Source organism: Perognathus longimembris, chromosome 13, assembly GCF_023159225.1.
Source record: "Perognathus longimembris pacificus isolate PPM17 chromosome 13, ASM2315922v1, whole genome shotgun sequence".
In the NCBI taxonomy this organism is placed as follows: Eukaryota; Metazoa; Chordata; class Mammalia; order Rodentia; family Heteromyidae; genus Perognathus; species Perognathus longimembris.
Genome location: NC_063173.1, coordinates 57,966,685 through 57,981,339, shown reverse-complemented (window position 1 = coordinate 57,981,339; position 14,655 = coordinate 57,966,685). Strand labels below are relative to the sequence as shown.

At 54.2% G+C, this 14,655-nt stretch overlaps 2 protein-coding genes across 2 annotated transcripts; both read right to left on the bottom strand.

Moving 5' to 3' along the window:
• Positions 1 to 255: 255 nt before the first annotated feature.
• Sac3d1 (SAC3 domain containing 1) lies at positions 256 to 3,373 on the bottom strand. The gene is made up of 3 exons (XM_048360688.1): positions 2,959 to 3,373; positions 2,189 to 2,769; positions 256 to 823 (listed from the first exon to the last, which is right to left on the bottom strand). Exons 1-3 carry the CDS (start codon positions 3,033 to 3,035, stop codon positions 324 to 326), a joined length of 1,158 nt encoding a protein of 385 aa, XP_048216645.1. The 5' UTR covers positions 3,036 to 3,373; the 3' UTR covers positions 256 to 323.
• Positions 3,374 to 3,889: 516 nt separating this feature from the next.
• On the bottom strand, positions 3,890 to 14,391 carry Snx15 (sorting nexin 15). Its single transcript, XM_048360874.1, has 8 exons — positions 14,193 to 14,391; positions 11,678 to 11,713; positions 11,324 to 11,444; positions 10,466 to 10,581; positions 10,216 to 10,363; positions 9,822 to 9,968; positions 5,043 to 5,294; positions 3,890 to 4,367 (listed from the first exon to the last, which is right to left on the bottom strand). The coding sequence occupies exons 1-8, from the start codon at positions 14,289 to 14,291 to the stop codon at positions 4,273 to 4,275; spliced, it is 1,014 nt and encodes a 337-aa protein (XP_048216831.1). The 5' UTR covers positions 14,292 to 14,391; the 3' UTR covers positions 3,890 to 4,272.
• Positions 14,392 to 14,655: the final 264 nt, after the last annotated feature.

The window sequence follows — 14,655 nt, the reverse complement described above, 5'->3', positions numbered from 1 at the left end:
GAGGCACCGAGCAAGAGCTAGGCCCTGCCAGTCCCACACCTGCAGAGAGGGGCAGGCTCTCTCTCTGGCTCTTGGTTGGCAGGGATTGGGCTGGGACCCTAAAAACTACCAACTGCTTATGGTTGTGGGTGGTGAGGACACCCAGGCCGCTCCTCAGGAAGCGGGTAAACTAAGGCGCGAGGATGGCAGGCCCCTGTGCAGTCTTTCCTATCCTCACCCCCCCCCCCCAAATAAAGGAAGTGTAGCAATCTTACATAAAAACAAGTTCCTTTTATTATCTGGGAATAACAAGAAAACTAAGGTTCTGAGAGACTGCCCGCCCCTCACGTGGGGGAGCCGGGTCTGTGCACGGCCTCTTCCTCCTCTGCCATGACCACGTCCTCCAGGGTGCGCCCTCTGAGCTTGCGCTCCACCAACGCCTGGCAGGTCCCGGCTGGGGGCGGCCCTTCCTCGGCATAGCGGCCTCTCAGGAACACAACTCTTTCTTCTCCGTCTAAGGGCAGCCCGTGGGCCTGGCACAGGTCCCGGGCTTCCTGAGCACCGTCCAAGGCCAGCAGACGGACCATGAAGTCCAGTGGCAATGCCTGCCCTTTGGCGGTGCTTAAGGCGCGAGCCAAGCAGGCCAGGGCTTGTCGGCGGGCCTGGGCCACGTGGCCCTGCACCGCGCAGCTCTGCAGGTAGGGCAGGGTTCGGAGCAGGCGAAACAGGCGGGCGGTGTTGCCCTCGCGGAAGGCGGCGTCCACTGCCAGGGCCCTGCGCAGGGGCGGACGGGCGCGCAGGGAGGCGGGCAGCTGCAGAATCTCATGCAGAGCCTCCACGGATCCTGTAGGGGTAGAAAGCCAGGATGAGGATGCCTGGTCATTCCGGGATCTGCTTGCTTCCCATCCATCATCCTGGGCTCGGCCCACCCCCACTTCCAGCCTCAGCTAGCCCTACCTCCTCTGACCTTTCAATCAAACTCGTGGTCACCGGCCCACTCAGGTAACCCGCCTGACCCATGGACACCCCAGCCCCTCTCCAAGATAGATCTCACTACCAGGCAAATCCCTGACCTTGGCAAGGCGCCACAAAGATCTCAACTCCCTCTGTCCAGGTCTTGTAACAGGGAAGAGGGGGGCAGTGTTTCCGGAGGAGGTACACAGGCCCAGATACTTCCATGACTCCCCTAGAGCTTGCGTTTCCCACTGTCCTGGCTGCCCTGCACCCGTTTTCAGAGATGATTCTGCCACCCTTTCCCTGGATCACCTATCTGGGAGGCGGCTCTGAAGTGATTCCATCCCTAATTCCCTCCCAGGAAATCAGGGACACTGGAGCCTTTGGACATTTTTATAAACGGAGGCTTCTGACTCATTAAATTGTGAAGTCTATAGCATTTTATTACAATTAAATAGAATTTACTAAGATGCATCATCCAAAGAAAGGTGTCTAAGTCTTCAAAGTTTTTTTTTTTCTTCAGTACTGGAGATTGTTAGACCCTAGAGCATACCAGGCTAGCACTCCACCCATTGAGCTATGCTCTCAACCCTTTTGTCCATATTGCCTTTCTTCCTCTTTCTTTCTGAGCTTCTTTTGCTTAAGGCTAGCACTCTATCACTTGCGCCACAACCCTGCTTGGGGCCTTTTCTGTGTATGTGGTACTGAGGAATCAAACCCAGGGCCTCATGCATGCTAGGCAAGCACTCGACCACTAAGCCACATTCCCTGCCTTCTTTCTTTAAACTGTATTGTTACTGTTTTATTTATTTTAATTTTTGTACTGAGGATCCAACCCAGGATGATGTAATTGCTAGGCAAGCACTTTGCCAACTGAACTACAGCCCAACCCAAAGGACTGGGGGGTATGCATAATCCAAGTGGTCGAACACCTGCCCTGGCAAGTACAAGACACCGAGTGCGCCTGAGCTCTTTTGCTCAAGGCTAGTGTTCTACCACGCGAGTCTCGGCTCCACCTCCGGCATTTAAGTGTTCAATTGAAGAAAAGACTTTCCTGCCAGGACTGGGTTTGCGCCTCCATAGTCAGATCTCAGCTTCCCGAGCAGCCACGATTACAGGCGTGGGCCACGGGTGCCGGCTTTGCACTGACTTCGGGGAGGGAGGGGGAACCCCACGGGGAGCCCCTGGAGCCTGCGCGTTGCCGCCGAGCCACACCCCCGGCTCCCTCCGTTCCTCCGCGGCTCCCCGGACTCACCCAGGTTATAGAGCAGGAAGAGGGCCTGGAAGGCGGCCTGGCGGGGGTGCGGGCCCGCGCCCCGCTCGTAGCAGCGTCGCAGCGACCCGAAGCCCTCCTGCACCTGCGTCTGCAGCAGCACGGGGTCCGCGTGCCCGCGCGCCGCCTCGGGCCCGAGCCGCGCCACCACGGCCAGCAGCGTGGCCAGCGCGGCCTCCAGCACCGCCGCGGCCTCGGCGTCGCCCGCCGCCTGCAGCGCCAGGTCCAGCCGCACCGCGCGCAGGCGGTCGGCCACGAAGCCCGCCACCTCGGCGCGGGGGGCGTCGGCGCTGCCGGCCACCTCGCCGGCCAGGTAGCGCACGGTGGCCAGCAGCACGGAGGGCGGACGCAGCTGGCTGGCCGGGGGCCGGGGCTGGCCGGCGGCCGGGCGGCTGTACTCCTTCACGGCGCGCCGCGGGTCCGCGCGGGGCGGTTCCCCGCGGCGTCCCGGCGCCACCTCGAAGCGGTGCAGGCGGCGCTCCCGTTCCCGCCGGGCGCGCTCGGCGGCCGGGCACATGTCCTGGCACACGCCCACCTGCAGCTCGCAGTCGGCCATGGGTGGGCTGCGGAGAGAGGGTGGGCGCTCAGCATGGTGGGGACCGGGCGGCGCGGTGGCCGCGGCCAGCTGGCAGCCACTGCCCGGCCCCCGCGGCTCGGGGCTCGGGGCGGGGCCTGCGCGGGGGCCGGGGGCGGGGCCTGCGCGGCCGGGCACGCCCCCAGGCCGGGCCTCCAGCGTCCCCCCCGCCGGCCGCCGGGTCTGTTGGAGCTCCCGGCGTGCACTGCGTCGCGGCCGACGTTGGCAGCTGGGTTCCCCGCGCTCAGGCTCCATGCCTGGGCGGCCAAGTCCGTGAGACTCTCCTCCCTAGTTAACCAACACAGTCCAGACGTGGAGCTGTGGCTCAGGGGATCGAGCGCCAGCCTTGACCGAACAAAGCTAAGACGCAGCACCCAGGCCCACAGCTCAAGCCTTAGGACCCGCACACGAAAACCAGGCCGAACCAAACCAGACCCCAGTAATTGTGGAAAGTCCCATGATGCACCGGTTTGTAGTCCTTCCCGCAGCCAATCGCCGGGCGTCAGGGGCGGGGCATCGCGGGGCCACACCCCCTCGCTGGGCTTCAGTCTTCTGAACCTTCATTGTAGGATTTGGACTACTCAGGAGGCTGAGACCTGGGCATGGCGGTGGGAAGCCAGACAGGCAGGACCGGCCATGAGTTTTAATTGTCTCCAAGGGGGAAGTAGAGCTGTAGCTCAAGTGGTAAAATGCCAGCCTCGAGCAAAAGGCCCAGGGACATCCCCCGGGCCCTTTGTTCTAACCCCTCCCGCTGGCAAGCGAAAATGAAATAGGTATCTTTTCATTCATGCTTTTCACACATGAATCTTTTTTTTGTGTGTGTTTTTTTTTTTTTATCAACTTGCCATTTTTGGTTGTTCCCTAGAGATATTCTTCCCCATCTCCTACAGCAGGGGGTCAGCAAACTTTTTCTGCAGAGCTATGTAGAAATTTGTGATTTAGTTGGACTCAAGTACACCACTTGTACTTGATGGTGATGCAAGAACTCAGCTATAGACAACATTTTACAAATAAGCCTAGTTATGTTTTGACCATTTTTTATTCATAACACTTAAATTTTGTATTATTTTTCACTTGCCACAGAATCATACTCTTGATTCTTTTTTGAAAACCCTTTACAAAATGTAAAAATCAAATCTAGCTCATGAGCCTTATTTAAAAAAAAAAAAAAAGGCAGTGGGCCAAATCTGGCTGTAGGCTACATGTTGCAGACCCCCATTCCAGATGGGTAAACTGATAGTTTGTACCCAGAGCTGCTGCTGACAACATGGGCATGGAGACAGGCAGAATCAGAAGTGTGAATCTGATTCCAACGAGGCAGGCTGGAAGCTGAGAAGTCATTATTTCTTCATCCTTAGTCCAGTTACATCCAGATATGTAATCCCTGGAGTTATAGGAGCAGTAATTTGGGGCAGGCTCTGCGGAGAGAAGAGGGAAGCTGGCAGTGCCGGAGCTGGCATTCCAGGAAGTACCCCCTCCCTCAGGGTGGCACCTAGGACAGGTGCCCATGAAGGATCTCCTCTGCCCGCTTTAGGTATTCGGCAGCCCGTTTCTTCACACCTTCCCGCCGGGCAGGGGATGGGTCACCTGTGGAGAAAGATTGGCTTTCGGTCTAGTCCTCGACAGTTGGATCCTATTGTCTCCTATCCCATTTTACAAATAAGAAAAATGAGGCGTTAAGAGGTTAAAATTATTCTTTCAGCAGGGCACTGGTGGCTCATGCCTACTATAATCTCAGTTACTCAGGAGGCTGAGATCTGAGGATCCCATTTCAAAGCCAGCCTGGGCAAGAAAGTCTATGAGACTCTTCTCTCCAATTAACTTCCAGAAAACTGGAAGTGGAGCAGTGGTTTAAAGTGGTGGAGTGCTAGCCTTGAGCACAAGAGCTCAGGGACCATGCCCAAGCCCTGAGTTTAAGCCCCACAACTGAAGGAGGAAAAAAATAAAACAAACCTTCCAATCAGTAAGAAACAAGTGCTCACTGTGCTTTTGCTTTTTTTTTTTTTTCCCCTGAAGGCTGGCACTCTACCCCTTGAGCCATAACTATATTTTCAGCCTTCTGCTGGTTAATTAAAGATGAAAGAGTCTTGTGGACTTTCCTGCACAGGCTGTCTTTCAACCATGATCTTCAGACTTGGGCTTCCTGATTAGCTAGGATTACAGGTTTGTTCCCGATCCTTTCATTGCTTTTCTGTTTTTCCTTCCCCCCTGCACCATCGAAGAACCCCAAACCTGACCCTTGACCCTCCAGTCCCTACTCACTGGGCATTCCCTGAAGCAGGATGTGCACGCCATCTCGGTAGCCCTGGAGGGCCGCAGGGTAGGCGCCCGCCTTCTCATCCCGGAGGGCCTGGGTGATGAGCTCCGTGGCCTGGCTCAGGTAGGCAGGCGTTGGCCCTTCTTCCTTGTCTTCCTCTTGCCCTCCTGGTTCCCAGGGCTCCTGGTCCAGTCTTTTGGACTCCACCTCCATGGCCGTGAGCTCTCCTATGTGAGTGGGGCTGGGGCCGGCACCTTCTGCAACCGGATAGAGAGGGCTTGCATTGCTTCCTGGCCTTTTGGGTAAGATCAGGTGAGAAGATTGATGCTGAGTAGCCCTTCCTCTCCCAGGACCTGCCGCCCACCCCCCCCCCCCACGCCTCTCCTGTCCCTCAGGATACCAGCCTGTCCCCACAAGAAGGAACTAGAGCCTGGACAACTCAGAAGCCACTTACAGATAGCAAACTAGTTATGATCTATTTGATTAGAGGAGTTCACGTACTTTATAAAAAGTCCTACCTTCCTAATGGGTGTGTGCGCGCGTGCCCACATGCACTAGGTCTGGGCTCTGTCCCTTAGCTTTTTCATTCATGGCTGATACTTTTATCACTTGACCCACAAACCCACTTCTGGCTTTTTGGGCGCTAGGGTGCCCAGAGTCAACACGCCTTAGTTCTGAGCAGGCGCTATGGCGAAGGTGATGGCAGACAGCCCACCCGGGGGCTTGGTGCTTTCCTGGGCTCTTGCACTTGGCCTTTGTAAAAATAAATGCAATCATCCCTTCCCCCCCCCAAAAAAAAAGAGTGTCACAGACCTTCTGCCCCTTCTGGCTTTGAACCCTGATTCCCAGATCTCAGCCTCCTGGGTAACTAGGATTACGGGTGTGAGCCACCGTGTCTAGTGCTCAAGTGCTCTTGTAAAAAGTCTTATCTTCCTAATCCTTCTTTAGGTACGCATCAGTTTAGTTTGAGAAGCCGGCATGGTGGCTCACACCTGTAATCCTAGCTCCTCAGGAGGCTGAAATCTGAGGATTTCAAAGCCAGCCCAGGCAAGAAATTCTAGGGAACTTTTTTGTGTGTCGGTTGTGGGGCTTGAACTCAGGGCCTGGGCACTGTCCCTGAGTTCTTTTGCTCAAGGCTAGTACTCTACCACTTAGAGCCATAGCTCCATGTCCAGCTTTTGAGTGCTTAATTGAAGATAAGAGTCTCACAAACTTTTCCACAGGTCTGGCTTGGAACTGCTATCCTCAGATCTCAGCCTCCTGAGCGAGCTAGGATTACAGGTGTGAGCTGCTAGCACTAGGCCTGTGAGTTATCTCCAATTAATCACCAACAATAAGCTAAAAGTGGAACCGTGGCTCAAGTGGTGGAGCACTAGCCTTTAGCAAAAGAAGCTTAGGGACAGCACCCAGGCCCTGAGTTTAAAATCTAGGAAAAACAGGGGCTGGGAATATGGCCTAGTGGCAAGAGTGCTTGCCTCCAATACATGAAGCCCTGGGTTCAATTCCCCAGCACCACATATACAGAAAACGGCCAGGAGTGGCACTGTGGCTCAAGTGGCAGAGTGCTAGCCTTGAGCAAAAAGAAGCCACTGACAGTGCTCAGGCCCTGAGTCCAAGGCCCAGGACTGGCAAAAAAATAAATAAATAAAATAAAATCTAGGAAAAACAAACAAAAAAGTTTAAGTTAGCCTTGCAGTTGGCTCATGCCTATAATCCTATCCACTCAGAGAGCTGAGATCTGAGGATTCTGGTTCAAAGCCAGCCTGGGCAGGAAAGTCCTTGTGAGACTTTTATTGCCAGTTAATCACTCAAAAAACAGACGTGCAAAGCCCCTCCAAGCCCAATAAACCTATTAGGAAATGGGCAAATGAGCTAAAGAGAGACTTCACAAGAGAAGATATAAAAATGGCAAAGAAACACATGAGGAAATGCTCAACATCCCTGGTAGTAAAGGAAATGCAAATAAAAACAACCCTGAGATACCACCTCACCCCAGTTAGAATGGCCTATATTCTGATCTCAGGAAACAACAAATGCTGGAGAGGGTGCGGGGAAAGAGGAACCCTTCTCCATTGTTGGTGGGAGTGCAAATTAGTATAACCGCTTTGGAGAACAGTATGGAGGTTTCTCAAAAAGCTCAATATAGACCTACCCTATGACCCAGCCATACCACTCCTAGGCATCTATCCTAAACAGCAAGTCCCAAGATATCAAAAAGACATTTGTACTTCCATGTTTATCGCGGCACAATTCACAATAGCCAAAATATGGAAACAACCCAGATGCCCCTCCACAGACGAATGGATCCAAAAAATATGGTACTTATACACAATGGAATACTACATAGAGATTAGGAATGGTGAAATATTGTTATTCGCAGGGAAATGGTCAGAACTCGAACAAATAATGTTGAGCAAGACAAGCCTAGAACACAGAAAACAAAGGGGCATGATCTCCCTGATATATGACTGTTAACAAAGGGAGACGGAGAGACAGTAGAAACCAAGTCTGGGAAACCAAAAACTGTTTGTCAAATGGTATTCCCCACAGGATTGGGGCAGCGACCCAACAGTATGTAACTAAAACCAAACAATTACTCAACATATAAAGGTCAAAAATTGACCTCTCAGGGGAATACAATAGCTCAAAAGCTATGTATGTACGTTCATATAAGACCACTGTCCACATATTGTCTAATATCGACATTACATTTAAAGCCCTAGGCGAACTTTCTTGGGCGTGGCCACATGGCTACTGTATATGTTCTTGATACATTGTATATTGTATATATGTCTACCTGACCTAGAGAAGGGATAGAAAAACAGGGCGTAAGATATCACAAGAAATGTACACACTGCCCTACTATGTAACCGTACCCTTTTTGCACAACACCTTGTCAAAAAATTTGTGTTCAATTAATAAATAAATTAAAAAAAAAAAAGACGTGCAGGTGTGACTCAAAGCAGTAGGGCGCACGCCTCCAGCAAAGAGCTCAAGGACAGCATCCAGGCCCTGAGTTCAAGCCCCACAACCAACACAAAAGTTTTAAATTGTGAGCTCTGGGTTCATGGTCCTATTTCCTTCTCAACTCTAGTAGACTCTTGGGCTCTAGGAGCCCACGAATCCCTTTCCTAAAGTTCAACGGGGAGATGCAGAGCAACTTTAAGTGCTGTGAAGCCTCAGAATAATCTCAGAGTCGATTCAAAGAATCCCGAGGTCTCTTCTTTCTCTTTTGAGAAGCAGTGGTGGGGACAGAACAGAGACCTGTGCGTGCTGGGCCCGTACGCACCACGGAGGCACCCCTTAAGTCCACTCTGGGGTTTTGGGATGTCTTTCACTTTCAGTAGAGGACCCCAAATGTGCAGACAGTGGGTGCCCAGCACCCTCACATCCAAAAGAAGGGAGAGGGGGCCCATTATGTGTCTGGGGTCGGCTCCAAGGCGGTCAGATGTCCGTCCTCCCAGCAGCTGGGGATTCTCATGCAGAGACCTCGGACAACAATCCTGTCATCCTAGCTACGCAGGAGGCTGAGATCTGAGGATGGTGGTTCAAAGCCAGCCCGGGCAGGAAAGTCTGTGAGACTCTTATCTCCAATGAACCACCAAAAAGTTGGAAGTGGAGCTGTGGCTCAAGAAGTAGAGCACTCCTTGAGTAAAAAAGCCAAGTGAGAGCGAGAGGCCCTGAGTTCAAATCCCAGTACCTGCGCGTGCACACACACACACACACACACACACACACACACACACGGCTCAGGAACACGGGGAACTGTGGTACCCCATCCCAGAGAGGGAAGAGGTGGGCAGTGCTCCATCTCCATCTGAGTGTGGAGTCCTGTGCGGCCCCAGGAGGAGCCTGGGGGCCCCGGGGTGGGGGTGGGGGGGAGGCCAGAGGTGTCTCTTCCCCAGCTGGGCTGGCTGCTGAGAGCAGCGGTGCGGGTGGGGCTCCCCAGCGCTGAGTTCAGGAGCTGGTGTCTGCGGTGAGTTCTGTCCGCCATGGCGGCACAGGGGGAGGACACGGGCACCGCACTGCCACCGCAGGGCGACGAGGATGCAACCGTTTCCTGTAGGCTGACTGCGGGGTCTTACAAAGCTGCCCACTGACTACCCGGGGGGTGGGGGGGGGCAGTGTTATTCCCACTCAGAGGCTGGGGGCGACGGCCCTGGTGGTAGCACTCTGTCCGTCCCCTCATCCTTCTCCCGCCTCCCCAAACCTGGAGAAGCAGAGAGGAGAGGGAGCAGAAGGAAAGCAGCCGAGGGCAGACGCATGCGCCCTGCCGCCTCAGCCCTGGGGAGACCGAGGCAGAAGCGTCGCTCCACACCCGGGCTTCAGAGTAGGCCTGAGCGACACAGAGAGACTTCATTTCAGGAATAGAACACGAGCCCGGCACCAGGGTCTCCTGCCTAGCGACTGAGAAAGCTGAGATCCGGAGGATCCCAATCCGAAGCCATCCCAGGCAAATTTTAAGACACCCCCCCACCCCGCTTTTGCAAAAGAACCAGAAAAAGCCAAGCTAATGGCTTGGCTCAAATGGTGCCAGCTGGGTGAGGCTCTGAGTTCAAACTCTACCACTGGTTTAAAAAACAAACAGGAAATAGGAGGAGAACCAGGATGCTCCTCGAAGCTCTGGTATCCAGCTCAGCAAGCTGCCGGGCTTCTGACGGCCATGAAGGCTCCCGGCCGGCTCCAGGTGGCCTTTCCTGGGGTTACACAGGTGCCATGCGGATTGGGTGGCGGCCCTGTGCCTTCCCGTCCCAGCCCCCCACCCCGTCCATCCTGCCCCTTACCTTCTTTGGAAAAGGGGTCAAAGAGGGCAAGCTCGGCCTCAGAGAGGAGACCTCCTCGGGCAGGGGAACCCGACGCCTCCTCCTCGCTGCCACAGCTGAAGAGAAGATCCAGGGCCTCCTGGGCGGGGCTAGATGGTGGGGGGTCCGCTGAGGAGAGACCAGGGGGCCCTTGACACCGGCCCTCACCACGTCCCGGCCTTCGAAGGGAATCGCCCTTTCCCTCAGCCCCTTAGGGTTGGTACCCATTTCACAGACGAGAACACTGAAGCGCAGAGAAGGCCGACCGGTGCAAAGGCCGCCAGTGCAGCTGTTTGCTGTGATCACCCAATGCCGGCCCCTTTTTCTCTCCCCTGGGCCCCCCCATCCCTGCCTCCCTCCTTCCACCCTGATGTACCTGGAACCTCCAGTTCCTCCTGGCCCCTCCTTTCTGCAGGGAGCGGCTGGGGCAGCAGGGGATCCTCCAGGGGCGGGGCGGGGACCAGAGGGGTTGGCAGGATGTGTAGGTCCCTGGATACCTCCAAGGGCCGAGTCACCTCCCCACCCTGCAGCAGGGAAAGACCGGCTGGGGAGAGGCACCAGCTGTCACCCGGTAGGCAGCTGGGCTTCCCAGGTGCAGGGGAGCTAGCAAGAGCAGGTGCACGTACCCGGAAAAACTCCTTGAGTTGGGGGCTATTGTTGAGCGCCGGGATGTGTACGGTGAAGCGAAGCAAGTCTTCCGCTCCCTTTCTCCGCTCTTCGATCACAGCGGCCTCGAACCGGCCTGCAGCATCCAGGGGAAGGGAGCAGGAAGAGCAACGGTGAGATGGGTTAGTAGCCCCATGGCCTACTCTTCCTGGTTCTGCCCGAGAGGCCCTGCGCAGTCCAGTCTGCTGGCTACCTCTCCAGTCGCCCCGGCCCCTCCTGAGTGTATTACTACCAGATGTTTACTGAGCAGGGACGCTGTGCTACTAGCTTCAGAAGACGAGCGAGAAACAAGGCCTCCGCTCCCAAGAATGTCACATCACGGATGGGGAGGAAACTAAAAAGAACCCAAACCGCCAGGTGCCCAGTGGTACCAACTCAAGAGGCCGAGATCTGAGGATCCTGGTTTGAAGCCAGCTCACTCAGGAATGTCCATGAAATTCCTATCTGCAATTACTAGCAAACAGCTTGAAGGGAGCTGGGCACTGCTGGCTCATGTTCGTAATCCTAGCTCCTCAGGAAGCTGAGATCAGAGGGCGGAGCCCGCCTGGGCAGGCCGTTCTATGGCTCCAATGGTAGGGTGTCAGCAAATGCTAAGGGACAATGCTCATGGCCTAAGTTCAACTCTGATACCAGTACCAAAAAGTAAAACGAGGGGGGCTAGTAAAGTTGGGAATGTGGAAGGGGCTAGCCTCTGTTTCCCGATCCGTCAGATGAAGCCATCATAGAGAACAGAGGCCTCTTTCCAGCCCTCCCCAGCTAAGGTTTCCTTTGCCCAACTCTCCCCCCATCTTGCCTGAGCGTGCAGATCTGACACTCACCGAACACCTGGGCCCGCGGGAAAGCAGGGAACTCCTCCAGGCGCCGGAAGAGGTTGCGGTGTGTGTAGGCCAGGTCTCCATGGAGCTTGCGGAAGTCGCTGTACCGTTTCCATACCACCACCTACTATGCCAGGGGAGCTGTGACCAGGGCGGCGGGTGAAGCCACCTTCCCACGGCCAGTCTACCCCCAGAACGGTGAGGACCCAGGGCAGCCCACTCTCCCCCACCCCCCCAGGGCCAGGAAATAAGGGAAGGGCAGGAGGGCTCTTCTCAGTTCTCAAGCAGCTCCCTTACTATTTCTAGAACTGGAATTGGGGGGAGTGGGATCGGGGGACGATCACCTCCCAGCCTCACCTCTTTGATGTCTTCTGGGTCCTTTTTTGAGATGAACTGAGAAAGGAAAGGGAAGAACCTGATGAGCTCAGAGCCTGGCACCTGACATCCCATCCTTCCAGGGACCTCTTAGCTCCCCTCAAAGCCACAGAGCCCTCTGGCCTCAGGCGCCTTGACCTTAAGGCTCTGAGTATAACTTAGTAAGTTTTCTGCTAGATACTTCTGTTTGTCTATCAAACTGGAAGATCAAGTGAGGCACTGGTCGCTCACTGTTGTAATCCTAGCTACCCAGGAGGCTGAGATCTGAGGATTGTGATTTGAATCTAGTCCAGATAGGAAACTCTATGGGTCTCTTATCTCCAAGTAAGCACCAAAAAGACAGAAGTGGATCTGTGGCTCAAATGGTAGAGTGCCATCCTTGAGCTTAAAAAGGAAAAAAAAACCCTCAGGGACAGTGCCCAGGCAGACTTCAAGTCCCAGAATCTGCACATATGTATGTGTGCACATATGCACACACACACACACACACACACACCAAAGATGTGTAAGAAAAGGTTATAAATCCTTCTTACCCTCCAGCTCATCCTCCTAGGGATAATCATATTATTTATCTTTTGGAGGCACAGGATAGACTTTAGGAATAATTTGGGGAAAGCATACTCTTTTTTTTCCTTGTCGGTCATGGGGCTTGAACTTTGGGCCTGTGCGCTGTCCCTGAGCTCTTCAGCTCAAGGCTAGTGCTCTACCATCTGAGCCACAGCGCCACTTCCAGTTTTCTGGTAGTTAATTGGAGATGAGAGTCTCATGGACTTTTCTGCCCGGGCTGGCTTTGAATTTTGATCCTCGGATCTTAGCCTCCTGAGTAGCTAGGATTATAGGTGTGAACCACTGACGCCTTGCTTGGAAGGCGTACTCTTAAGTCAGAATCTGTACTTCTACCATTCTGGCAGGGTGTTGATAAGTTTTGGCTCCACTTTAACAGTTACTAATGCACCAATTTAAAAGCTTAAAAAAAATTTAACTTTATTATTAATTATTTTTGGTCTTTTCTTTTTCTTTTGGTACTGGGATCGAACCCAGGATGTTGCACTTGCTAGGCAAGTGTTTTGCTACTGAGCTATATTTAAGTAAAAAGAATGTAAACTACAATGAAACAGAAGGGTAAGTGGGATGAGGGAAAGTGATGGAGGAGGGGAGCTGATGTATACCCACCTTTGGAAATGTGACACAGAAACCTGCAATTGCCCTATGTGAAGAAAAAAATGTTCGCTAAAAAAGCCCCCTCCGGGGGCTGGGGATATAGCCTAGTGGCAAGAGTGCCTGCCTCGGATACACGAGGCCCTAGGTTCGATTCCCCAGCACCACATATACAGAAAACGGCCAGAAGCGGCGCTGTGGCTCAAGTGGCAGAGTGCTAGCCTTGAGCGGGAAGAAGCCAGGGACAGTGCTCAGGCCCTGAGTCCAAGGCCCAGGACTGGCCAAAAAAAAAAAAAAAAAAAAGCCCCCTCCGGGGCTGGGAATATGGCTTAGGGGTAGAGTGCTTGCCTTGTATGCATAAAGCTCTGGGTTCAATTCCTCAGTACCACATACACAGAAAAGGCCAGAAGTGGCGCTGTGGCTCAAGTGGCACAGTGCTAGCCTTGAGCACAAAGAAGCCAGGGACAGTGCTCAGGCCCTGAGTCCAAGCACCAAGACTGGCAAAAAAAAAAAAAAAAAAAAAAAGCTCCCTCCCCGGGTGACCTGGCTCCTCATCTAGGAGGCCCACATTGTTACTGGTTCTGGCATACCATCCTTTTCTACTGTTCTAATTTTAATCTTTGTCAGGGTTTCCTCCCCTTTTCCCATACAGGACGCTTGTCACGTTAACACTTCAAGCACCCGCTTGTCAGCCTCTATGGACTGACCTCCTCGGATGACTGCCAAGATGGAAACTTACTCCTTCAAGTCCTGTTGAATTGTGATTATTTTTTAAACCACAAACCTGTATTTTAAAAAAATTGTTTATTTACTTGCCAGTCCCGAGGCTTGGACTGGAATCGAACCCAGGGCTTCATGCATGCGAGGCAAGCACTCTACCACTGGGCCACAGTCCCAGCACTGTATTTTTTTTTTTTTTTTAAGATTCAAATAAAAAGTATTGCAAGAGTCTTGACGTCGGTACCAAACAAGCCACTGAACAACACTCCGAGTTACTCAGTTACTCCCACTGGGTTAAGCTAGCGTTTTCATGTTGGAGAAGTTCATAAACCGAGCCCAGACCGCCCAACACTGCGCGGGGTCGCACGGCGCACGCGGGGCAGCGGCGGTCGGCCCCCTTTAAAACACCGCCACGGAGACCACCACCTCCGAGGCCCCGCCCACTGGGCGCCAAGGCCACGCCCCCGGACGCCAAGGCCACGCCCCTAACCGCGCCACTTAAAGGGGAAACGCTTTTCTGTCCGCCATAAAGGGAGCCTTCCGCGGCACCTACGCTTAAGGCACCTCGCGGCCCCCCAGCGGCTTAAAGGGGAAAGGCCCCCGCTGGACCCCACCTCACCTGCGCGGTTACTTTGTACTCGGTGTAGCCCTTGGGATGGGTCCTGGGGTCGGAGACTGTGTAGTGCCGCAAGAAGTCATCCTTCGCCTGGCGAGACATGACCGCCGAGCTCGCGTGCAGCTGGCCGCCGCCCCCGCCCCGCCGGTGCCGGCCTCCGCCAGCCGGGACTCGCCCAGGCCTGCGCCCTTCTCCACCCGCCCTCCGAGCGCGGCCCAGGGAGCGTCGGGAAAGTTCCCTACGGCTGGGGAAGCGTAAACGCGGTAATGGGTGGCGAAGGATTGGCTGGGGGAGGTTTGGGCGCCGCCTCCACTCGTGGGGGTCGTCGAGCACACGGTCTCCGAGCGTAAGCCCTCCTCACAGACTTCCAAACCACTTCCCTTCTTGCATCCATCCACAAAGCTTTCTTTTTTTTCCTTTTTTTTTTTTTTTGTCAGTACTAGGGTTTGAACTCAGGTCCCTGCAC